Here is a 24,830-nt window from a genome sequence, read left to right as displayed (position 1 = left end):
GAGTCCAAGCACCACAGACTCAGTCAAGACTTCATCATCATATGTCATCTGTTAAAAATAAACTATTATCTTTTCTTCATCAGACTTGTCTCTCCTGATTGAAATATGGCCCTGGACTTTTTCCTGTATTACTAGTAACAAAACAAAAAACCTACCCATCAATAGATCAAGTCTTTACCTTCCTGATGTTGGCCAGTCCATTCATGACGAGGCAGTCCTCTCGGTCTTCCTCATCATCCAGCTCCAGCAAGGGGCAGCTGTGCTGGTCCAGGAAAAAGCACCCGTTACCCTCATTGCGCGGGTCAAAGGGATCCACAATGATGGGCTCTGTGCCTTTGATCTCACAACGACAGAACGGACAACCCTGACCATCCGATTCCTGCAACAGATAAGGGAAAGAGTTTGCATGAAACAGGATATGTCCAGAAAACACACACAGACAAGGGTGTGGCGTGACATTGGTAACCCCATAGACCCCATAAACGTAGAACATGAGGAATCACTTGGGCCGTCGAGCAGGAAGGAGGTTCCTGTACACAGCTGGTATACGCATGGTTCAGGTTATGCGCTGCACTAGTGCCTTGTATCATACTCTCATTTCCCCAGACACTGGACACATGTTTGTGTAGATCCTCTCCAGGGAAAACTGTTTTGCAACTTTACAACATTCATTGGCCACATGTACATATTCCACATGGCAGCTCCTGTCAAACAGGGGTCATAAATAAGAGGATAATAGAGGTTTTGGCTTTTAGTGTATCTCACTCCACTCCCTCAGGGGCTACAATCAAAGGCAGACAATATTTACAGAGAACAAAGCTGCGTTTGTGGTGGCCATATGGTTGGGGACTTGGCACGTGACGCACTCAAGGCATGTTTGAAATTGAATCCTAATTAGAGTGGGTGGAGAAGGGAAGGAGTGGGAGGTTAAAAGGAAGGGAACTCAGACAGGGGAGGAGATTATATAATGGTCATAAACACTGAAGAAAACCATACTGTTTAGCTACAGACTCAATTGAAGAGACAACCTAAAGGGGAAACCATCCAGCACCATCCATGGTGCTCTGCAATAGATAGAATACTTTCCTTTTGTTCAACAGGGTGTTGATATACTCACCCTTGATTTAGCAACTTGCACATGTCCAGACGTCAAGTATAAAACTGGGCTAAACTAGTTAAACAATGAATACTTTTAGATGTCAAGTTGACAAATTATTTCAAATGAACTATACTAACATGTTCAAATATACTGTAGTGGCCTACTATCATGTAATTTTGATGTCTAAACACTTAAACCTGCATTGGTTTTTTGCTTTGAAGACAAGCTGTCAACATTGTCCTATCATCACTTCATAAAGTTAATATTAATTCAGTTAATATTTTGAATGTGTTCCCTAACAGTTGCCTATTTATCAACCCAGTAGACAGTGTGAGCAATGACAACATTCACTTAGTCATGGATTCACCTAGCAACAGTACAATATGAATTCTCTTTTTAGTTCTGTTTTGGTCTCCATCATGTCCACTCTCTAATATTTGGCTCCTTAGGTGCTAAATACTAAATAGTGAACAGAAGTTGTGAGCCTTAAAACCAAAACAATGAGCTCATAGATACTAAAACGCTCAGCAGAGCTGAAGCTTTTTGTACAACACTGATACATATTGTTTGTATGCATTGGGTAACATAAAATATAGGTTACTGTTCAAATTTAGAGAGTGAGCAACTGAGACGGCTGGAGAAACACACCTTGAGGTAGTGATTAAACCTTCTATTCTGTCCAGGAAAGCATCCAGAGATGTGTTATTCAACAGAATTGAGTGAAATAATGAATGTGGGTGACCGTGGCTCACTGGGTTTTAAATTACAAGAAATTACAAGTCAGCACAAAATATTACAAATTTGATGTAGACAGTGTTGTGAAAAAATGTGCTGTAGCTGTTTTTCACACTTTAGAGCAGGTTTAAGAATGAAACAGAAGCTCTCAGAGGCGTATAGTTTAAATCAAAAGCAATAGGTTTATTTATCGAACAAAGTTATTCAGCCAACACAATTAAACATGCATGGGCTCTAATGATTTCCCTCTCAGAGGTCCACCATAAGACACGCTTAAACACATCAGCATCATCCTTAATATATGGGGTCCGCCCCTTGCTACACATTGGCCAAAGTCAAAGATGCAGGCGTGGCACGTTTGTACGTTATGACACCTGGGTGGAGGCCGTGAATGTCCATTCACCTTTGGCCCCTCCCAATAGGCGTTGGTTTCCGTCAGTGTGAGTGAGAGTTTGAGGCGAGAGGACCTGGGAAAGAGTGTGTGGAGAAAGCCGGGCTCAGCTGGGCGTTGGCCCTCGCTTGAATCTCACTGTCTATTGTGTCTTCCTTATCTTCTCTAAAGATGGCTGCCTGTTCTTATGTGACGCAGTTAAATAAGTAACCTCTCACCTGCTTCTCTCTGGCCTTGCTGTGTTGTGAGCACTGTATAAGTGGTTAATAGTGCTGCATAAGATAATGGTTATTAAAACTACAAATATACTAGTGATTAATTAAACTGTATATATAAGCTAGTTGCTGATTAAGCTGTATATAAGCTAGCTGTTGAATAAACTGTATATAAGCTAGTTGCTACTTAAAGCTGCATATAAACTAGCTGTTGATTAAGCTGTATATGAGCTAATTGCTGATTAAAACTGTATATATGCTAATTTTATCAACAAATCCCTCTCTTGACGTCTGAAGGACGTCACTTTCTTTACTTTCCTACCCTGTTCACACGCTGGTGTCTTCCTCTGCCTCTCCTGACCCTACCAGGCTGTTCTGCTCTTCCCATACTGGGTAAGCGCCATAAGGAGGGGGTGGTAATGGTTCCTTGGAGAGGGCAGTGGTGATGAGACGGCCAACCAAAGAACGAATACAGGGTATTATACAACATCCACATGAGACCAATATTGCAATGAACACACCCACTGACACTGCTATTGACAAGATCAGGTGCTTCCATTTTCCAAACATGTTTTCCATCCAATCTCCAAATGGATTGTTCACACCTGATGCTTCCTGCATTTCGTTTGACAGTGCCCTCAGACTATTCAGTGCTTTTGTGACTGAACCGTCCGGCGCAGTATTGTTGGGGATGACAGTGCAACACAGGTCTCCAAACATTGAGCAAACACCTCCTTTTTCAGCAAGCAACATGTCCAAAGCCATTCTGTTTTGTACAGTAATCAAAGAAGTAGGGGCCAGCTGCTCAGCCAGACCCTCTATTGCATCCCTAGTATGATTAGCCAAACGAAGAACATTGTAATGCACATAATTGATACGATCAACATTTTTATTCACAGTTATCCATGGAATAATACTTGCGACACTCTCAAAACCTGCTGCAATTTGGTCTACCAATTTGTATTCATTAGGCACTCCTCTGGGCACTCCGATAGCATCTATGTAAGTTGGACCTCTGTCCAGGCTGAACTCAGCTTCAGCTGCTCTTTTAGCTAAGATATGTCTGCGTCTGCGTTGGGTCAGGCTTTGTACTTTGTTTTGGTCCTGTATTATTTTGTCTCCCACTAAGGTAAGTGGCATTGCCAGCCTCACCATAGCACAGACTCCTATTGTAGATGGTGGTATGTTAGTGAATAAGCGCAGACCCCCACAGTAGTAGAATAGCCCTCCCCTAGCCCAAGAACCTATCTCTGAGCCTGGTCGTGTCATGTTGCACCAGTCTTCTGGCACACTACCTAGGTGGATTTGAGCTCTATCGTTGGTGAAATGGTAACAGACATATCTGGATCCTAGTCCTTTGTAAGCTTTGAAATAACCTACTGCAGTTTGGTTGTCTATCGGTGGGAATATGGATGCCAGAGTAGTGCAATGTGGTGGAGTAGCCATTTTAGTCATTTTTGTCATGCACGCGTATCCTGTTGGGTCAGATTCAGGATATAGTGGTGCTGGTTCGGTGAACATAGCTGGTCTAGCTGCAGCACAAGCTACACAGCCACTCATTTTGTTTTTTATAGCATTATCAACAATCCAATTTAACCATACATTGTCGCTTCCTTGTCCTGTAGCTAATTGGATCACCTGTTGGGGAGTCCATTTAGAAAAGTCTTCTGATAAGACAGTAGGTGGGTCTGGTGGTAGCGGTTGTCTGTGCGGAATTATGTTTATTTGAATTCCTACTCTCGGGTCTTTGCCTGGGACGTCCACTAATAGGGCGAACCATATTATGTTTTTTCCTGTGCTGCTTTTGGTGACGTTGTTCAGGGACAGAGATAAGGGATTGGCTGTTGCTGAAAAGTCTCGTTGGAAGTCTATTTTGTCCCATAAGGTCCTTCTCGGACTTTCCCCTCGCATTGTTGGCTTCCACCGCCCTGTGTGCTTAGTTACCGCCCCCCAGGAATGACAAAACGCTATGGACGGGACGTTCACGTAATTCTCACATCTGTTGACTATGGCATTGTCAGCACACAAATACACAGCACGACCTCTCCATGCTCTTGGTCTTCTTCCACAGTTAATCACATCACACAAATCAAAAGTAAAAACGGTTTTGCTCCCCTGGGTGTAGTTTAAGGTCAGATATGCACGACACGCTTTTGGTGGTGGCTTGTATGCCGGTTCTGAGGCATCTCTTTTTTGCCTAACCTTCCCTCTCTCGAGGTCGTTTTGAGTTTTGTTCACATCCTCGCCGCTTGTTGTCAGATTGAAGCTTGGATGACTCTCAAACCTTGTCAGATTTTGCATGTTCACATCCTTGCCACTTGTTGTCAGATTGCAGCTTGGATGACTCTCAAACCCTGTCAGATTTTGCACTGCCTCTGGCAGACAGCCATAGTTTCCGCTAGTCGGTTTGTTCACTGTTTTGTCCCCCATTTTCAATCCCAAAGTCAAGAATATCACAAATGCCACACCCAAACCCAATAGGACCCACCCAGTTCTTTTACCTATCCCCATGTCTTTCCAGGTACCTGGAGTGGGATGAATCCCCTGTGGCTGGATGTCTGTTTCCCCCAACAGATTACACTCACACTCCATTTTGCGCCAGATCACCTCGGACCTCTGCTAAGGGTCTGGAACGCTCAGATGCTGGGGCACAATGTGACAGGTGGTGCCAAGGTGCTCCTGATTTACCTATGACCTGGACCGAGTGTGAAGTAACCTCCTTCACTTCGTACGGCCCTGTCCACCTGGGGTCAGTCCACTTTCTCTTGTGAACTTTGACCCTGACCCAGTCACCCACTCGGATGAGATTTTTCACTTCCTCCTGGTCAGCTGCACTGGTCCGCAGGACCTGTTTGGAGAGAGCCTCCGTGAGAGTGATTAACGCAGTCATATATGCCTTCATTTCAACTTGCTGCACATCTAAAGCAGGAATATGACTACTGTCTCTTGGAGGACCAGGCATTTGCCTCCCTGTCATTAACTCATGTGGTGAAAGATGCGTCTCATTTCCTTGTGCGCTCCTCATTGCCATTAGAGCTAATGGTAAGGCTTCAACCCATGTCAGCTTTGATGCCGCACATGTCTTTGCTATTTTTGATTTTAGCGTCTGATTTGCCCTCTCTACCAGTCCTTGTGACTGTGGATGATACACTGATCCATATCTATGTCTGATTCCTAGTCTGGCTTCCACTTCCTGCAAATGCTTATTACTGAAATGTGAACCATTATCGGACCTTATGCATCTAGGAACACCATAGCGAGGTATTAGTTCTGTTTGCAGCCACTTTATTACTGTCTGTGCGTCTTCTTTTTTAGTTGGGATTGCCTCTACCCACTTTGAGAATCTGTCAACCATTACCAAAATGTATCTTTTTCCTTGTACTCTGTTATCATGTCCCATGTCAGTAAAGTCTATGCTGATGTCTTGGAAGCAGGCTGATGGTACAGGATAAGAGCCCATAGGTGTCTTGTACGGTTTCTTCACATTGTGATCCCCACAGGTGGTGCATTCGTCGCAGAAGAGGGACACCATGCTTTCCATGCGTGGGTGCCACCACAGTGCTTCCACCCTTTGTAATGTTCCTTTCTTTCCTTCGTGCGTTGGTCCATGTGCCTCTGGTATCAGTGAGACACATAATTCTGCTGGTGATACCACTCTGCCATCATGGGATCTCCAAAGTCCACTTTCTCCTTTTGTTGCTCCTTTCCTTTGCCATTCAGACCATTCGTATGGTCCAGCCTTCTTCTGTATCTCAATCAGTGTTTCTTCAGTGATTTCGGGTTCTTGTATGGCTATTTTCAGAACCATCTGTTTTGGTCTGTATCCTCCTACTTCTTTAGCAGCTTCATCTGCCTTGTCGTTTCCCACACTTATTCTGGTCTTTGCCTTGCCATCATGTCCTTTGCATTTCATGATTGCCACTCTTTTTGGTAGCTTCATAGCTTCCACCAGTGCCATGATTTCCTTCTTGTGTTTGATGGGTGCGTCCATTGATGTTGTGTATCCTCTTCTTCGCCACATGGGCCCATCAACGTGAGCTGCTCCATGTGCGTAAGCAGAATCTGTGACGATGTTTGCAGATTTTCCTTCTGCTATTTTCAAGGCTTGTATGAGCGCTTCGACTTCTGCCAGTTGTGCTGATGCTGGTTGAGGTAGGATACCTGATGCTACTATTGTGTGTTCCATGTCTTCGAATTGTCTCACCACAGCATAGGATGCTGTGTTTCCGTCATTTCCTTTGTAGCAACATCCATCCGTGTATAACCACATTTCTGCTCCTGGGATTGGTGTATTTCCCAGGTCTGGCCTTAGTTTGTTTTCAATGATTGCTCTTGCTTCGCAGCTGTGTGGTTGATCTCCTTGTCCTTGTTGTAGTGATGTCGCCATATTGATTCCTCCTGTTTCATAGACAATATGTGCTCTTGTGCATTCTCTTTGAATTTTCGATTTTCTTGCAGCTCCGAACGTGAATTCTTTGCTGAGGAGGAATGCAGCCACACCATGATGTGTGTGGATTTTCAGAGGGTGGCACATGACAATGTGGGATGTTTTCTCGATCGCCTTTGCAATTGCCGCCATGTGTCTTGTACAGGTGGATTGGCCAACTTCAACTGGGTCCAGTTTTGATGAGTGATACATGAGTACCACTCTTTCTCCCCCTTTTTTCTGATACAAAACTGCATTTACCATCCCTCCTTTTTGTTCAGAAACATCTAGGTGAAAAGGGAGTAAATAGTCTGGAGCTTGAAGAGCCGAGGCATGTGACAAAGTCTGTTTGAGTTTGGTGAACGCGTCTTCAGCGTCTTGTGTCCACACCAGTGGGGCAGAGGTGTTTCTAGTTCCTGGTTCCTTGAGCAGGCTTCTGAGACAGGTGGTGAGGTCAGTGTAGTCTGGAATGTGACTACGAGAGTAGCCTGTTAGACCCAGGAATGACAGCATATGTCCCACGGTGATAGGTCTGTCATGATGGAGAATGCTGTCTCTGTGGGCTGTGCTTACAGCCAGGCCGCTAGATGAGAGAGTGCGACCCAGGAATGTGACTTGTCTCCTACATGTTTGGACCTTGGTCTTCTTAACTTTGTAGCCTTTTGAGGCTAACAGCAGCAGCAGAGTCTCAGTGGCCTCCAGGCAGGTGGCAGAAGATGGGGCAGCAATCAGGAGGTCATCCACATATTGTATGAGGACGACACCATCCGGCACCTCTATATCAGACAAGTGTAGTCTGAGATGATGGTTGAACAAACCTGGAGAACAACGAAAGCCTTGTGGCAGGCGAGAGTAGGTGTATTGCTGGTCGTTGAATGTGAAAGCAAACAGTGTCTGTGAGTCTTTGTCCAGAGGGATGCTGAAGAAGGCGTTAGCAAGGTCAATTACTGTGAAATAAGAGTGCTGTGGGCTGAGATTTGTTAAGGCAATATGTGGATCTGGAACTGGATATGACGCCGGTTGTGTGGCATCATTGATTGGTCGAAAATCTTGTACCATCCGCCAGCCTGTGTTGCTTCCGGCCTTCTGCACTGGCAATATCGCTGTATTGTATGGTGATCGAGTTTTCACCAACACTCCAGCTTGTAACAGACCTGCAATGGTCGGAGCGATGCCTGCGATTTGTTCTGGCTTTAGTTTGTACTGTGGATGCCAGATAGGAGGTGCAAATGGATCCAACAGCGTCACCTTCACAGGTTTGACCGTTGCCAATTTTCCCACATCATAAGGGCCAGTCGTCCATAGTTTCGCAGGCACGCCGTCCAATAGAGCTTGAGTTGCAGGATGGTCAGTGCATGGTTTACCATGATGGCGTGGCAGTGGTAAATGTTCAGGTAGTGTGTGTTCTTTGGTAGAGATGATCCATCGCCACATATCTTCTTCTGTTGCCTTCAGCAGTCCTGCTGTATCTGTGTGTGTCCATGACAGAGTATGTGCTCTTTTAATCATGGGGCCGAGTCCTCTGGCCTCTTGTCCAAATCCAACCGCTAGGGTGACGTGTGGAGCAGATTCTTTGCTGAGACCATACCACTTGGTCTGATAATCATCCAATAGCACTGCTGCTGCCACGCCTTCTTTTCCACAATACACATCATGACATATTATTTGTGGAGTTAGGTGTGCCATATTGATGTCCCAATCTTCAGCATATGGGCAGTCTGGATCGTCCGTGACATTCATAGTGCAGTGCACATATGGTAGAGGAGTTTTATATGGATGCAGTCTTTGGATCTGTTCTCTGTGTATGTTGAACCAGAATTGAATTGTTGGTGTGCTTGGTCCTGTGGCTAGACATCTCAGCCAGTACACTTCTTCATCCAATGATTCCACATTAATGGACGTTTGTGGCATAGATAGTATTCGCACAGGCATTGATAGTGTGCTTGCAGGGGGAGGGTCCAGTGAGACTTGGACCCCTTCGTTGTTTAGCCATATTGTTAGACCGAATTTAGTCATCAGATCGCGGCCCAGTAGGTTTACTGGGCAGTTTGGCGCTGATAGGAAGCTGTGTGACCATTGTTGACTTCCAATTTGGACATTTAAAGGTTTAGTGCACCACTGGCGTTCTGGCGCGCCTGAGACCCCAACCACTGACACATATTTAGATGACAGGACCTGTGGAGACGTGAGGCTGGAATATGTTGCCCCTGTGTCCACCAAAAATGTGTGTGCCTGTCCGTTTATTGTGCAAGTGAGAGTTGGCTCACTTGCTAGTCCAAATTTCATGATGCCGGTGCCAGGTGGTTGTGGGGTGTCCTAGTAGGGATAATAGTTATTCGCCCACTGAGCTTGTAGTGCCTGGTTGACATTTTCTCCGGAGCTAGGATCATTTTGCGGCCATTGCTCAGTGCCTCCTAGTGGCGCCTGGTATGGCTGTCCAGCTTGATTCTGGTTTCGTGGATCCTGAAAGCCTCCTCTTCCTCTCTGATAATTTCCTCTTCCTCTGGGTCCTCCTCCTCTTCCACGTGTTGGGCCTTGTTGTTGCGGCTGACTACGTGAGCGGCAGTCACGTGAATAGTGACCAGGTTTTCCACAGTTGTAGCAGTAGAAAGTGCCTCCTTGATCACCCCCTTGGGCACCTCCTCTTTGTCCTCCTCTCTGATTTTGTTGCCATGGTTGCTGCACCATTACAGGGACCACTTGTTCTGCTAGTGTTTCCAGTTGAGCCATCTGCTTCTTTTTGTCCTTAGCAATCTTTTGGGCCGAGTCCAGGTCAGACAGCTGTCTCTTCATCAGTGCCACTTGCAGTGCCTTGAGCTCCACATCTGATGCTTCTGCAGCTGTTCTGTGTTTATCATAGTGATGCAGTACATGTTCTCTCCATGACGATTGAGTGAAGGAGGCGATGGCCACAGTGTTTTCAATCGCCTCTCTTACCTTTGCAGGCAATCCTTTGGTCACCATGCTTCTCCAGAGTGCCATTGATGTCTGAGATGCATCTGGGGATTCTCTAAATGTTGTTCTCCATACTTGCTCAGCGCGAGCTAGGAGATCTGCAGCAGGCTCCCCAGGCTTGGCCATGAAGGTTGACATTTGGCTGTGGTCTGTTGGGGTGGGGTACTCTCTCCTTAAGGCCTGATGTAGTACCAGCCTGACACCGCCTATGGGCGTGGGGTCAGGCGCGTTTGTGGTTCCTGCTGCGGCTTCAAGCTTTTTCAGTGTGTGTGGGTCTGATGCTCTGGCCAGCAGGCCTCTGTAGTCACCAAGTGCCAGTTTGTGGGACTTTGTATATTTATCTAGCTCTTCTAGCCATGGCTCTGCTCCTGAAGACAGTGAAGGAAGTGCAGCCAGCAGTGTTGACATGTCCATGAAGGAGAAGGGAATAAATGCCATCTGGTGAGGGGCTGCAGCTGTTGGAGCTGGTCTGAGTGGCATCTGACATGAGTTAGGCCCATATTGTTGTCCACTGCGCGTTGTTGATGGGGCTGTGGCATATCCTGTGAAATTTCCATTTAGCGTTAGCCTCTGTACTTCATGTGTTTGTGGCCATTTGTGTTCGTTGGCTGGCTGTGCAGCTAGTTCGATCAGCTCCTTCTCTTCCTCTGTACCAGGAACCCACAGGTCCGCTTGTGGTATAGCATATCCACTAGCCTCCATGTAAGGCGTATAGCCTGTTGCTGCATGGGCTTTTTCCAGCTGTTCGAGCTCCTCCAGTTGTTGTTCCAGGATTTGAATATCCTCTTGTGTTTCGTCTTCTTGTCTGTGTTGGTAACGGTCTCTGATTGAGTTGCTCACTCTGTGCCGAGTTTCGAGTGGGGCAGTCGATTCGAAAGCATCGAAGCGTGGCTCATTGTGTGCGTCGACAATTAGTGTAGGTGTAGTTTCAGGTCCGGGTGTGTTTCGCAGCCCTAGGGCGCTCAGTTGAGTCATCAGGTATCCCACAGTCTTCTCAACTTGCTTCGCTCTTTTTCTTCTCTCTTTTTCCTCTACTGAGACAGGTATCTGCAGCTCTCCTTCATCTACTGCGAAGATGCCTTTCAGGAACCCCTTTGATACTGGTCTTACTGGAGCCTGAATGAAAGGGTTTGTGGGCACATAATCAGGAGGGGGAGGTGGGAGATCAGGGTGCAGTTGGCTTTGTTCATGTTCATGCATGTCTTTGTGTTGCGGTGGCAGGTCAGGATACAGGTTGCTTTGTTCATGCTTGGGCTTGTCATTGTCGATAGGGGTGAATGGGTTGTCGGCATATGAGGGAGGGGCAGTGGATGAGGGTGTTAGGGCCGGGAACATGCCTCCGCTGTGTTTGGCGGCCTCTAGTGGTGAACGTGCTGCTTCAGCATCCAGCTCCATTGCGTTCCATGGCTCTTTGCCAACCCGCTCCATCCATCTCTTCTCGATTCCAGTGAGAATCAGCTTGCTGCCCATCCTGTTGTTATCAAAATCGAAGCATCTTTTAAGATAAGGCCAGACGCCTTTTTCTGCAGCTGCGTTGTTTCTTGCTGTTCTTTTTCCCATGTTTAGATATCTTGGATTTCTGTCCTGCCATTCGTTCTTCTTCTCTTCACAGTGTCTCATCACTTCCCTGTTCATCTGTTGTACCATTTCTTCTGAAGGGGAACAATTCAGCCGTTCTCCATCCCAAATGGCTTTATCTTTCCATCTTTTTATCAATCTTTGGTAGGCGTGTTGTTCCACTGGCCAAAGTTTGCTTCGTCCATTAATCCTGCTCTGTTCCTGGACAGCATTCTCCAAGATGCTCAGATAAGAGGAGAATTTCTCCGCCATGATGGGTGTTTCTGTAACATGCAATGAGAGTCTGAAATCAGTATTCCCAAATGTCCACACGATGGAGCCTAAGCTCCTGTCAAATGTTCCTGTTGCAGTTCTTGAAAAGGCCACAGGAAAAGCCAACATGCATGAGAAATGTTATTATTTTTTTTTTTTTTTTTTTATCATGAAGCACCAGCAGAGGGAGCCAGCGCTCCTCCCAAGTTTTTCTGGTGTCTGGTTGAACTCAGATCAATGTCATTCCCACTGCTGCATGTCTTAAAACCTGCTTTTCTCTGTGATATGTGTGTGTGTGAAATGATGGTCTATTTTAGTATTAACACTTTATGGTGAAGAGGACGAAAACAGTACAGTTATAGAGTTATTTCGAAGTCTCTGTGTGAATGGACACAAAAGCTCGTCCATTATACTAATGTGGCAATTTTCAGCCATAATCTTATGGTTTTAGCAAGCATTACCGTGCAGAGGTCACTGATCTTTATTCTGTTGTACGAGAGAATGACGGAGTGCTTCTCTCGGCGTTTTAAACCTTCATACAGTGACCTCACAACTCCGCATATAAGCATTACAAGTATTACGCATATTATTTAACAGTGTATGAATATATATTATTTACAAATCTGCCTATATACCCCTGCTAGGTGTGAAATGCTATGTTTTAATTACTCAAGCAATGGCTTGTAACTAAATATTTTATAAGGCAGAGAGAGAGTGTTAACCTTGCCCCCACCTTTTTAAATATCTTCCGCTAACTGTCTTTGTAACTGTCTTTGTAAGTAGACACAAATCAAGGCCGCGTCTGTATTTTTTTATCAGGAGTAGTCAAATCCTCCCTAATATTCCCACCGCCAGTCTTGACTAAATGAATAGAAGATTTGTAGCAGCTTTTAACCTTGTATATTCATACTTTTAGCGACTGTCTGGCTGGAACAATAGAAGCTGTGTATTAGCTTTTAAAACTTTTTTTTTTTTTTTTTCTTCCTGGTAGCATTCCTGGACTGCTGTGTTTCCGCATTACACTTTGCTAACGATCCCTAAGGAACACAATTTTCCAATAAATTTAACTATGCCAGTAAAACTGACACTTATATTAGCCCTCAGCTGTCTCTCAGCATATTCTAGTGATTTATGTGTGTGTGTGAATGTAACAGTCGTGTATAATGTGTGTTTTCCCTACTCTGGACACCAACCTTTGAAACAACACACCAACATTTTCAAACACCAAGCACGGCCTCAGCTGGCTGTCTCTAACGCACAAAGAAACTCAGAAACAGCATAAACTCTGAACCAGGTCTCAGCGCTTACATATATGCTCCTAATAATCGCACTCATTTAAACGAAATCGAATCCATACACAGCCGTGGTTATGTACGCTTCAAACATGCACTTTCATTCAAACAAAATTGCAACACACTGCCATTTTTAAATGCGCAGAGATCACCAATGCGGTAAAGGAATATCTTTAGAAACACAGTCAAACAAATAAACAAAAGTTAAAACGTACAGCTCAGCAAATAGTCACCCGCATTCATACTAGATAATCAAAACACACGCTGCCGTGTCTATAAGCATAAATCAGTCACAAGCACGGAGTCACCCGCATTCCTACTAGATAATCAAAACACACGCTGCCGTCTCTTTAAGCATAAATCAGTCACAAACACGGAGTTGTAGAAGAGATGTACAGCTCTTTTTACACACTCATCACATTCCATCAGCAAGCTTTTTTCTCAACCTCATCAAACAGACTGGAGCGCTACTGATCGTTCGATCACAACGCAAATGACAAACAGCTTTTTAGCAACCAAAAAACAGTCAGATTATAAAGGATTCTTTCCCTATTCCGTGACAGCTAATCCACTTTATCAAACTAAACAAACAGACACCTCTTGGACGCCTGCGCAAATGACAACTGCTTCTCAGCAAACAAACACAGTAAACACCAATTAAAACCAAATTTGAAATGCGCACAATTCACAAATACGGTCTAGCACGTAAGTAATACTTTTACAAATGCAGTGAAACAATGAACACACATTAGAACATACACGGCTGTCTCTTTAAATGTAAATCAGTCAGAAGCACGGCCTTCGGATGAACTGACTCTTTTTTTTTTTTTTTTAGACACACATTTATCAGAAACGCATTGTAACAGCAATTTGTCTTTTATCTCGATCTCATCAAACAGACTGTGTACCGCTGATCTCTCGACCACGATACAAATGAAAAACAAATGCTTTTTCAGCAAACAATCAGTCAGATTATAATAATTTCTGTCCCTATCTTACACACATATCAAAGAGCTCTGCTTCTTTAATACATCACAACGGCCGCTGCTTTTTGTCAAAAACAATGTTACAGCCGGGAGCTGATCCCGGACCTACCGCGTCGAAGACTGATATTTTAACCACTACTCCATCAGGGTAGAACGTAAATAATACAATTTAACTGCTTTTTTATCCTAGGTCATCTCTGGACCTGTACACGTTCTGGCCATTTTCATTAATCTCGTCCGTTATTAACAACACACCGATATAATCAACTTCTGTGCTCTCGTCCAGAAACTCCGTCGAGGAAACTCTAATCAGAGTAACACTATTTTTTACTGAATCGCTACACACGAGTTGATGTCCGAAGACTCGATGCTCTTAATACGGGAATCCCGCAGTCAGTTTTCTCCATACAGTTTATCAATGACATCAATGACATATACATATATCCCCGTCATGTTATGCAATTTCTTCGTAGCCCAAAACATCCCATAAGTACGTTAGAAATCACGCCTTTTGCAACATGAATTTGAGTGTTCAGCGTGGAGCGCGTGTCTGCGAGCAAATGCGTTACACGGCTCACAGCACCTCACATCTACGCTATCACAAATGCGTCATTTCTCGCCGTTATTTGACGTTTTCTGATGGGCACATTCATACATATTCACAAACCCCCAAATGGCTGTATAACAACTCTGTTGCTGTGTGTTTAATCTTTACCATATTCTATACTAAGCAAATACTTACAGTTCGGACAGTCTGAGCACATTTTAGAATATTTCTATGAATACAATGTTGCAGAATTCAGTTAAATAGGTCTCTGCATACCTTGAGATGTGCACCGGTGCGTCTCAGACCCCCCGACTGCAATTTCGCTCCGATGGCAATTATCGGGTTCCCAGCCTCGAAGGGAGTGTTACGCCGTTATCTGGAATCAAAAGGAGAGGCCTGTTAACATTCTAACCTGAAGCTCTGTATCGTATCAGATCACGTCGGGGTCACCACTTTGTTGTGAAAAAAATGTGCTGTAGCTGTTTTTCACACTTTAGAGCAGGTTTAAGAATGAAACAGAAGCTCTCAGAGGCGTATAGTTTAAATCAAAAGCAATAGGTTTATTTATCGAACAAAGTTATTCAGCCAACACAATTAAACATGCATGGGCTCTAATGATTTCCCTCTCAGAGGTCCACCATAAGACACGCTTAAACACATCAGCATCATCCTTAATATATGGGGTCCGCCCCTTGCTACACATTGGCCAAAGTCAAAGATGCAGGCGTGGCACGTTTGTACGTTATGACACCTGGGTGGAGGCCGTGAATGTCCATTCACCTTTGGCCCCTCCCAATAGGCGTTGGTTTCCGTCAGTGTGAGTGAGAGTTTGAGGCGAGAGGACCTGGGAAAGAGTGTGTGGAGAAAGCCGGGCTCAGCTGGGCGTTGGCCCTCGCTTGAATCTCACTGTCTATTGTGTCTTCCTTATCTTCTCTAAAGATGGCTGCCTGTTCTTATGTGACGCAGTTAAATAAGTAACCTCTCACCTGCTTCTCTCTGGCCTTGCTGTGTTGTGAGCACTGTATAAGTGGTTAATAGTGCTGCATAAGATAATGGTTATTAAAACTACAAATATACTAGTGATTAATTAAACTGTATATATAAGCTAGTTGCTGATTAAGCTGTATATAAGCTAGCTGTTGAATAAACTGTATATAAGCTAGTTGCTACTTAAAGCTGCATATAAACTAGCTGTTGATTAAGCTGTATATGAGCTAATTGCTGATTAAAACTGTATATATGCTAATTTTATCAACAACAGCCTTACTCGAAAAACTGCTCTTTTTAAGGGAGTCCGGGAACTTCATCTGTGGGCAACAAAGGAGGCTACTGTTCATTGTATTTGCACATTTTGACATGTTTACCACCAATACAATGTGGTCTCCATTTGCAGATTTAATGTGAATAGTCAAATTTGTTGAAACAAACATCTGCTGCTTATTTTGGCAGATAAGACAGACTTAAGATTGTTCTTGTTTTTTTACATGGTCATTTAATCCATTGTTAAAATGAAGATATTGATTAGAGCAGCATTTAGGTTGGGTTAAGTTTGCTCATATGTCTAGATGTTTACCAGAAAGTCACCAAATATGGAAAGATTTCAAGGTTCAAAGCCAAACATTCTGCCTCCATTTGCATCAGGACAGTGTTGAATTCAGACGTATGGCCAATGGCTAGAACAAGGGAACCTTCTCACACTGTGCAGAGATCAAAAACAAACAGGATGTGGAATTACATAGATCATCAGCCAGCTGTGAGTGAAGAGAGTATTTCTGATCCACCCCAGCTGACTAATATACAGAGTGAGAGGAAAGATAGGGAACCACCACTGAGTCAATGACCTGAACTGACCAGTGCTGGGTTACTCACTACCATTGGGTAGCAGGATTCCCTCTCTCTATGACTCATTATGTCATCAATGGGTAGGAAAATACTTCATTCTTGAAGCACATACATACACACATACACACACACACACACACACACACACACACACCGGGGCAGACGTCACTCAATCACTGACTGAGGTCACTTGAGTTGTCATAACAGGAAGTATGACGAACAAACACTGGTAATGCGGGTGCTGCCAAGTCCCACGGTTTACAGAGTACAGGACTGAACTCTGGAAAGACTGTGTTCATTTACTAAACCTACAGCTATGTTCAGAGTAAAGAACAGAGCAGCAAGCCAAACACGAGTGTGTGTGTGTGTGTGTGCTCCAAAAGCTCAAACACTTAAATCAGAGTTTTTTAAGACCTTTAATGTCAATTCTGTGGACCATATATCTCCATTTAGTTAATGCTTGGCAGCCCCTGTAGGGACTCTTGTGATAATTGTGACCAAAAACATTTGATTGAAAGTTTTGGTATAATTTGAGTTTTAGGTTTGTTGTTTTTTAGAAGATTAGCAAAACATCTACGAAAATACCACTGAGTGTGACTTCCTGTGACTTCAGCACAGCCTGACTGCTTTATCACAGAAGCTACCGGAGTGACTTATCACATTTGCATCAAAGGACACAGTTTGGTAAGCAAAACATAAAGTGCAATGCATTTGAACACGTTTGAATGGTATGGAATGTGTTTCATCATTTTTACATCAACTCCTCTGACTAACACAATGCAAACTAAAGGCTCATGATAAATGGAAACTATTATAGCACTGACTGACTGAAGAATGTATAAAACCGTGACTCATTGTCCTATGAATCATCTTCCATGGAGGATAGAGTCTCTGGACTCCATGCCAATGACTCATCAGGGGAAGGTAATTATAAACACACTTTGCTGGCACAGCTTCTGAGCACAATGAGCACATCATCAGTGCCGGACAGTGTGCTCTGGGATGCACAAGTCACAAAAAATAGCACTCCACCAGAAGTAGAAAAACACATGTAGAATTACTGGAATATACTGTGTGCACACGCTCAGTTTTCACATCCGCTACTGACTGTTTGATTAGGACAGAAGCAAAGACACAGCGAGGAAGTGAGGGACGGAGGGAGTTCTTTTCTTTTTACCATGTAACTTGCACTGGAGGCTGAAAGCTGCTTCTATTATTCATTTGTCTTTTCTCATTTATATTTTTTATTAATTGTAAAACCAGATTCATTCCTACTTGTAAATCATTTAAAAAAACTGTTGGCAGAAAAAACATCTTACATGTGAGGTTTTCATGGACAGAATATTGCAAAGAGAGACAGAGAGGATGTGATGATCAGGATGTACAGAGACTGGCATTAACCTACAATATCCCACATGCATGTGTAATGGCCAAAGCCACTGTTGGGACTCATCACTCAAAATAGCAGCTGAGCTAGCCTTTTTGGGCTACATCACCTACATCATTTTGGTGACCCGTTATTACCAATATCAATTGATGATTTCATGGATTAAAATTTGATCGATATTGAGAACCATCTTTAATATTTGCAAACAACCACACCTGTGCCCCCATATGTTCAAAGATTAGATCTCGAAATGAGTTAATGCAGTATGGTTCATTACAATACCTGCCAGGCCGTTAGACAGGAAGTACACATAAGGTGACCGCAGGGTTCAATCTTGACATCTTTGTCGTTCTCAGCACAAATCTTGCAAAGCTGGAAGGTGGAGCCCATCTCACAGTACAGCTCATACTGCTCCTGTTCAGGCAGAGCAAACTGCTGTTAGTCATCAAGTGATGCACGTATCAAACTATACAAGAGAACATACACAAAAACATAAAGACACAAATACAGTATACATACAGTGCAAGCTTCCCACCATGCCACGCCATAATGTTGAACTCCCATCACTAATCAAGAACCGGACCCAACCCTCCAGAGGTCTGGAGAAATGTTTAGAAACCTAACAACTAAACTGACATTTTGAAACACATATCCTGGATGATTTAAATAGTGTTGCACAAAAGGTTAAGCTGTTATGACCACATAGTTAAAATGATGAATACTTAATGTACTTCTTCTTAGGACTTAACAAAAGACAACCGCTGCGCTGAGAGAATGCGACAGCACTTATCTAGGCTACGAAAATGATGCAAAGGTGGCTGTTATTGACGTGGATCTGCCGTAGTGAAACTACAATGTTTCAAAGATGAACAACTAACAGCACGTGTACCATGTGTACGTCATTTGTTTCGTTGACTTCATTACCCATGTTGGAATTTAAATCAAAAAAGGAATGTAGACTAACAGTCACAAAACAGCAACAAATTGGTTGTCGGTCATGTTGATTGTTTTGTGAACGGACGAATGGCGCGTCGCTTTAAATGTTGCTGACACAAGGAATTGTTGAAGGCATTAACTCCTTTCCCTTGGTAACAGATGGTCCAGTGTTCCCTATGCTAACGGAGATTTCCTTAGCTTTTAGAGAATTCAACCAGCTCTTATCATGGCTGATCTCAACAACTGGAATCCATGTACACATAATTGATACTTTACCCCCCAAAGTGTATTGTGATAATGCCCCAGTGCTGACCACATTAAGTAGTGATGCAACGGCTCAACAAGCTCACGGTTTGGTTTGTACGTCATTGTTTTCAGTTTTAAATTCTTAATTCTATGACCTTAAATTGTCGAGGCTAATACTGCTGTCAAAAGGGGTGAATGGTCTCATTTTCAACTCAGTTAAGGTAAAATCTCTGCAAAAAAATCATATGAAAACAATTTATATATCCATATCTAAAATCCTCTCGTGTTCACCGACTCTCTCTGCTGGGAATAAACTTCTCAAAATGTCACAAAATCAGAAATTCTCAGCCACACAACTGTAGCTGAACATTTTCTCGTTGCACATTATCATCCTGTCAGCCTTATAAAAATATGCTTAAGACCAACATCATTAATAATTAATAGTAGGCGGACAGTAAAACACATAATGATTTCTCTGAAACATCAACACTACAACTGATTGGATGAACACACCACTCGCTATCACTGGTCATTTTTAAACTGTGATGGCACTTCTGGAAATATCATCAAGTTCAAGCCGCACTGAGCACAGAAATCCCTTTCTGAAAACACTTGAGACAAAAAAAAAAGTAATGGAGTAGGACGATTGCTAAATTTGTTTTTGAGAAGTGTGTTTTGATCTAAGTAACGCTGTTCCTGAATTGGTGGATTTCATGTGCTACATGTTTGTAGCTGTCACTACATCTGCCCTGGAACTAGAGTGGGAAATTAGCCAACCTGGCTGAACTGGCACATTTACAGAAATGTCTAATAATGCTGTTCCTGTAACTTTAAACTGTATAAATACATTTCACAACACATTTCATGTCTCTCTTTTTGGTCTGCAACATATTTGGTGAAGTTCAGGCAGGTCTCAGTAAACAGTTTCCACACTTAAATGTCATAAGGGAGCCTAAGCTTACATGATGTATTCTGGCTTTGGGAGGCTAAGGAATTCCATGACCAGTGGGAACCATGAACATTGCTCTGCTTATCCAGATGGAGCATGTTTTTAGACACACAAACAAACCCACTTGTGTCACTTTGATGTGATCATGAGGCGTTGGCTCACATAAACCAGTGAGGTCAGGATTGTAACTGCGACCATCAGGAAACAAGTAGCTGCGAATGAAAAAAAAAAGGTTGAATTAAGCTAAGAGTAACAAACACACAGCAAGATATTCTACACATGCAAACGTGTAAATATCTCAGAAATGTGCAACCTTGTGTGACAACAAATTAAACTTGAATCCGATGAAACACAAATACTCACAATGAGCAGTAGTAGAACCAAAAGCAGTAATAGTAATAGTTTTACTTTGAATGCTTACAGAAACATTCATTAATCCTCACTTCTAACTGACACAAAATATAAATTATGATTAGATGTTACAGAAAACAAAATCACGATCGGTCTTAAATGTACAAAAAAAATATGCATGGAATCAAAAGTAATCAGCAATTATTACAGAACTGAGCAGAAACCCTTCTCCAATTTGTAGGAAATTTAGGTTTAGAAGTGTGCTTTAAGATTCATAATTAGAAGTGTGCTTTAAGAAATTATAATTTGAGGTGTGTTTTAGATTTTATGGTTAGATGTTTCTTAGTAGAATTTGTAGCACCTTAGAGGTGTATAGTAAAATGTTAGCAAGCACTTGGGACGTACCAATTATACTTGTAAAACTTGTGAAGAGTTGCAAATCCTTATCTTTATATAGTATGTTTACCATAGAAGTGTTAAGCCATAAAAGACAGTAATTGAATGTATTAAACTGTGAAGAATAGCCAAGGGTCAGACAGGGATTTTCAGACAGGCAGTTACAGGTACACGCCGAAGGATACGTCACGCCCGCGCGAGAGTCTTTCTGGCTGTCTGATGCGAGAAGGAGGAGCCAGCTGGATTTAGCCAATAGAAACTAAGACGGACATTATGGGAGGGTTTTTCGAACTATGTAAGCAAAGGCAGAGGAAGATCTCTCTCTCTCTTTGCTCTCATTTCATCTTGTGGGTTGTTACGCTTTCAGGTTGAGGCGCGGGTGAGTGCTTTTCTGCGCGGATCATATTTCTATATGTTCTGTAAATAATGTACTTCACTTTGCAAATGTTTTAGCTTCTGTAGTATTAAATACTGTTGTTTATAATTGAAACTGGCTGACTTTTTGGTAAGGCTGGATCACATGCGGTCTCTCCCACAGTTGCGAGAGGTTCTTCAACCTAACAAATTACAGTCATGGTTGAAAATGAACTCAGCATTTACAAGCCTGGTTATAAACACAATGATTGACATTTGAAAGAGCGACTGATGTGAACTTAACTTCCCCCAGAGTTTCTGCCGTCTTGCTGCTTGATCAAAAACAGAGGTGCTTCAACCCCCCCCCCACCCTCCTCCCTCTACAGTGGACTTGTAAGAAGACACAGTCTCAGCCAGCTGCGATTGATGGCCGAGAAAGCGAAATGCTGCACACTAGATGGAGGAAAGCATGTTTGATTTGTCTGGGGCCCTGTCAGACTATCAGGTATGATAGGAACAGATGGCCTTGCAGAACCACTTGAGGCTCAGGGTCAGCCTCTTCTCTGCCGGAGACAAAAAAAATACACGTTTTACCCAGGAAGTGGCTTTCAGAAAAGAGCCTTCAAGAGACACCACACTCTGGTCTGGTGAGAGACATTTGAAGACCATGCTAAACAGATGTGACTGATTGAGACACAGTTCAATTGGATACAGCACATTAACAGAGTAGAGTTTAGCACAACAATATACAAAGAGAGTGAACTAGAGAGGAAGAGAGTGTGTGTGAGTATATGATAGATATCAACTTTATTCATCCGTAGGGGGAAATTCGTTAAATAGGTTACGTACAAGCCCTCCCTGTAGCCATCAATGAGAGCCTGGAACAGCGGTTTGTTGTGGGGGATGGTCTGCAGTATGTTGCTGTCATTGGTCACATAGCCGATGGCCCACTGGCCCAACCGCGTACAACTCAGTCTGAAGATGTAACTGTTAGAGAGAGAGAAGACAGAAGTGCATTGTTCACACACACAAGCTGCAAAACCAAACATGTAGAACGAATATTAATGTTTAAAGCAATATAACTCAATTTGAATGTCAAGTTTCCTGTGGTATTGTATCGAGAACACTCAAATAGCTGTGTTTTTTATATTAATGTTGAAACTGATCGAACATTGACGAGTCACAAATAAGCAACTTGTTAACATACTGAATCATATCATAATTAAGATAATATAAAATGATAAGATAATAGGGACAATTCCCATCAGCCAATATGCTTCCATTTTTGCATGGGACTCCTAATTGACCAACACGTGTAGGTTCGGGGAGGAGGAGGGATAATGGGAGGAGGAGGGGAGGCCATGGAGAAGGACTTTCGGTTGGCCTCAAGGAGGTTCTGGCAAACCATCCGACGACTCAGGAAGGGAAAGCAGTGCTTACCCCAGTCTGTTCTCAGGGGGGGGGGGGGGGGGGGGGGGCGGTGGAAAGAGCACTTTGAGGAACTCCTAAACCCGACCAACATGTCCTCTGCAGAGGAGGCAGCGCCTGAGGACCTAGGGGAGGCTCACCCATATGCCTGGCAGAGGTCGCTGAGGTAGTTAACAGGCTCCTTGGTGGCAAGGCGCCGGGGGTGGATGAGATCCGCCCTGAGATGCTGAAAGCGCTGGACATAGTTAGGCTGTCCTGGCTGACACGCCTCTTCAATGTCGCATGGGGGTCGGGATCAGTGCCCATGGAATGGCAGACCGGGGTGGTGGTTCCCATCTTCAAAAAGGGGGACCGGAGAGTGTGCTCGAATTACCGGGGTATCACACGACTCAGCCTCCCGGGGAAGGCTTATGCCAGGGTGCTGGAAAGGAGGCTCCGACCGCTTGTCGAACCTCAGATTCAAGAGGAGCAATGCTGCGGATTCCGTCCCGGCTGTGGAACAGTGGACCAGCTCTTTACCCTCGCAAGACTACTGGAGGGGCTCTGGGAGTTTGCCCAACCAACGGCAGGAACCAACGGCGGACGTGAACTGATCATCCAGGAGGATTTTTCCTTCTACCTCTACTCCACAAAGACTTCAAAGACGAAAGCACCAATCCCCGTTGGCTCCTGATCATCTTCACTAGGATTGGAGGACCTGATTGAGTCCAGATAAACTTCTAAACATCTGGTGAGATACTGAAATTTTCGAAAATTGTTCCTGAAAGATCTTTTATTAAAAGTAAAATTGGGATTAAAAGTGCAGTGAATTAGGGCATAGAATATTTTTGGTAATATTCATAATAATATTTTATTAGCATTTAATAGGCATTTGTGGATATTTGTTGGCCTCGTTTCATAAAATGCTGTTCATGAAAGTTTGGGTTGGAATCGTAGTATAGAATACTACCCTGTAGGGCAGGGATTCCCAAAGTGTGGTGCGCGCACCCTCTAGGGGGTGCGCGAGAGGAAAAGTGTAATGGTGGTCTGATGGTGTAATAATATTAAATATTAAAAAAAAATGTAATTTTAATTTAAAAAGTGGGATTTTTCACAAAATAAAAACATGAAAAATAAAAATTCCCTTTGTAAGATTTAAAATTAAAAACGTACAATTTAATAAATGCACTTGAGCTCCTTCCGGCAGTCTTGCCGCCTGCTGCCAGTCGTACACACTAGCCAGCCTAGCTTGTGCAGCTAACGTCAGCTAACAGCAAACTTCAAACATTCAGCAACATTCATTTAAATATGATAAACTGGCTGAAATCGGGGAAACTGTCAGGTGGGACATCTGAAGCCATCAGTCGTAAAAGAGGAGAGGGACAGAGAGAGAGAGAGGAATCGGAGGCGAGGGGAACGGAGAGGTGCGTTGGGGAGAGACCGGGAGAAGGAATCGAGCCAGAGTCAGAGGAAGATGAGACGGAGGAGACCGAAAAGGAGGAAGGGATAGCACAGACAAATCGGGAGCACATCGGCCCATCGCGGAGTCAAGGTGAAAAAAGAGGAAACGAGAGTGAGCATCAGACTGGGAAAAAAAAAGAGGAAATATGATGAAAAGTATCTGTGTCTGGGCTTCACTTGGATTGGCAAAGCAGATTCCTCAAAGCCACAGTGCGTGGTATTCAGTGAGGTTCTGGCTAACAGCTGTCTGAAGCCCTCTTATTTACGTCGCCACCTGAACATCGCCATCCTGATTGCTCTTTAAAAGTGACGCCTTGTGTAACTGAAAGTTATTGAAACTTTGTTGCAGTATTTCAGGGCGTTTTCACACCCGTAGTTCGTTTGCTTTGTTCTGATTCAGGGATTAATATGATACAATGTTGCAGTTGCCCCTTTGTTCGGTTTGTGTTCACACTGCAACATTTAACAGCGGACTAAATCTTGAAAACAAACGCCACGCGCAAGCAAACTGTTCTCTCATTGGTCCGATTTTTTATGCGGCTATAAATAGGCTCTGTTGCTTTTGTTTTTTATTAAGGGGGGGGGGGGTGCGCGAACCCGGTCGGGATGTAGAAGGGGGTGCGCGGCCTAAAAAGTTTGGGAACCGCTGCTGTAGGGGGATTCAAAATATTGCTTGTTAAAGGAGGGAGGTGAATATTTGAGTCAAGTTTATACTTGGGTCAGAGTATCGTGATATAGAATATTACCGTGCAGGGGGTTTAAAAAAAAGAAAGAGATAAAGAGTCCCAATAGATAAATGTGTCAAGTAACGGCTTTGCCTTTGATTGTGCCATAAACTAATCTAAAGACTCACGGTGACGACTGTGTTTATTGAAGTGTACACTGACTGTGCCTCAAAATGGGTGCACAGGGAAGTAACCAGGTTCCTCCACCTGAAGGGCCTAACGTAATTTTCATGAAGAACAAGTATGGTGAAGCCAGTTGTCAGCATCTGAATAAATGGGTTGATATATGTGGGTTTCCTC

The 24,830-nt window shown here is 43.6% G+C and overlaps 1 protein-coding gene and 1 long non-coding RNA gene across 3 annotated transcripts in view; both read right to left on the bottom strand.

Annotated features, from left to right (window-relative positions):
- cblb (Cbl proto-oncogene B, E3 ubiquitin protein ligase) overlaps positions 1 to 24,830 on the bottom strand; it is an 83,996-nt gene that overhangs the window by 18,840 nt on the left and 40,326 nt on the right. The window contains exons 7-10 of the mRNA XM_079283402.1: positions 21,787 to 21,924; positions 19,961 to 20,048; positions 17,988 to 18,119; positions 179 to 379 (exon numbers count right to left, since the gene is read on the bottom strand). Of these exons, the coding sequence (XP_079139528.1) occupies positions 179 to 379; positions 17,988 to 18,119; positions 19,961 to 20,048; positions 21,787 to 21,924 (559 nt within the window). The remainder of the gene's footprint in view (positions 1 to 178; positions 380 to 17,987; positions 18,120 to 19,960; positions 20,049 to 21,786; positions 21,925 to 24,830) is intronic.
- On the bottom strand, positions 1,997 to 15,753 carry LOC306788078. Of its 2 annotated transcripts, XR_013772575.1 has the most exons (3): positions 14,969 to 15,753; positions 14,753 to 14,852; positions 1,997 to 5,288 (listed from the first exon to the last, which is right to left on the bottom strand). It is a non-coding gene; the product is annotated as an uncharacterized lncRNA (long non-coding RNA). The 2 variants fall into 2 exon arrangements; XR_013772576.1 differs by lacking the exon at positions 14,969 to 15,753 and having other exon boundaries at positions 14,753 to 14,937.

This window comes from Melanostigma gelatinosum (genome assembly GCF_949748355.1).
Source record: "Melanostigma gelatinosum genome assembly, chromosome: 14".
NCBI lineage: Eukaryota > Metazoa > Chordata > Actinopteri > Perciformes > Zoarcidae > Melanostigma > Melanostigma gelatinosum.
Note: the sequence above shows the minus strand (reverse complement) of the source record. Positions and strands in the feature narration are given on the sequence as shown.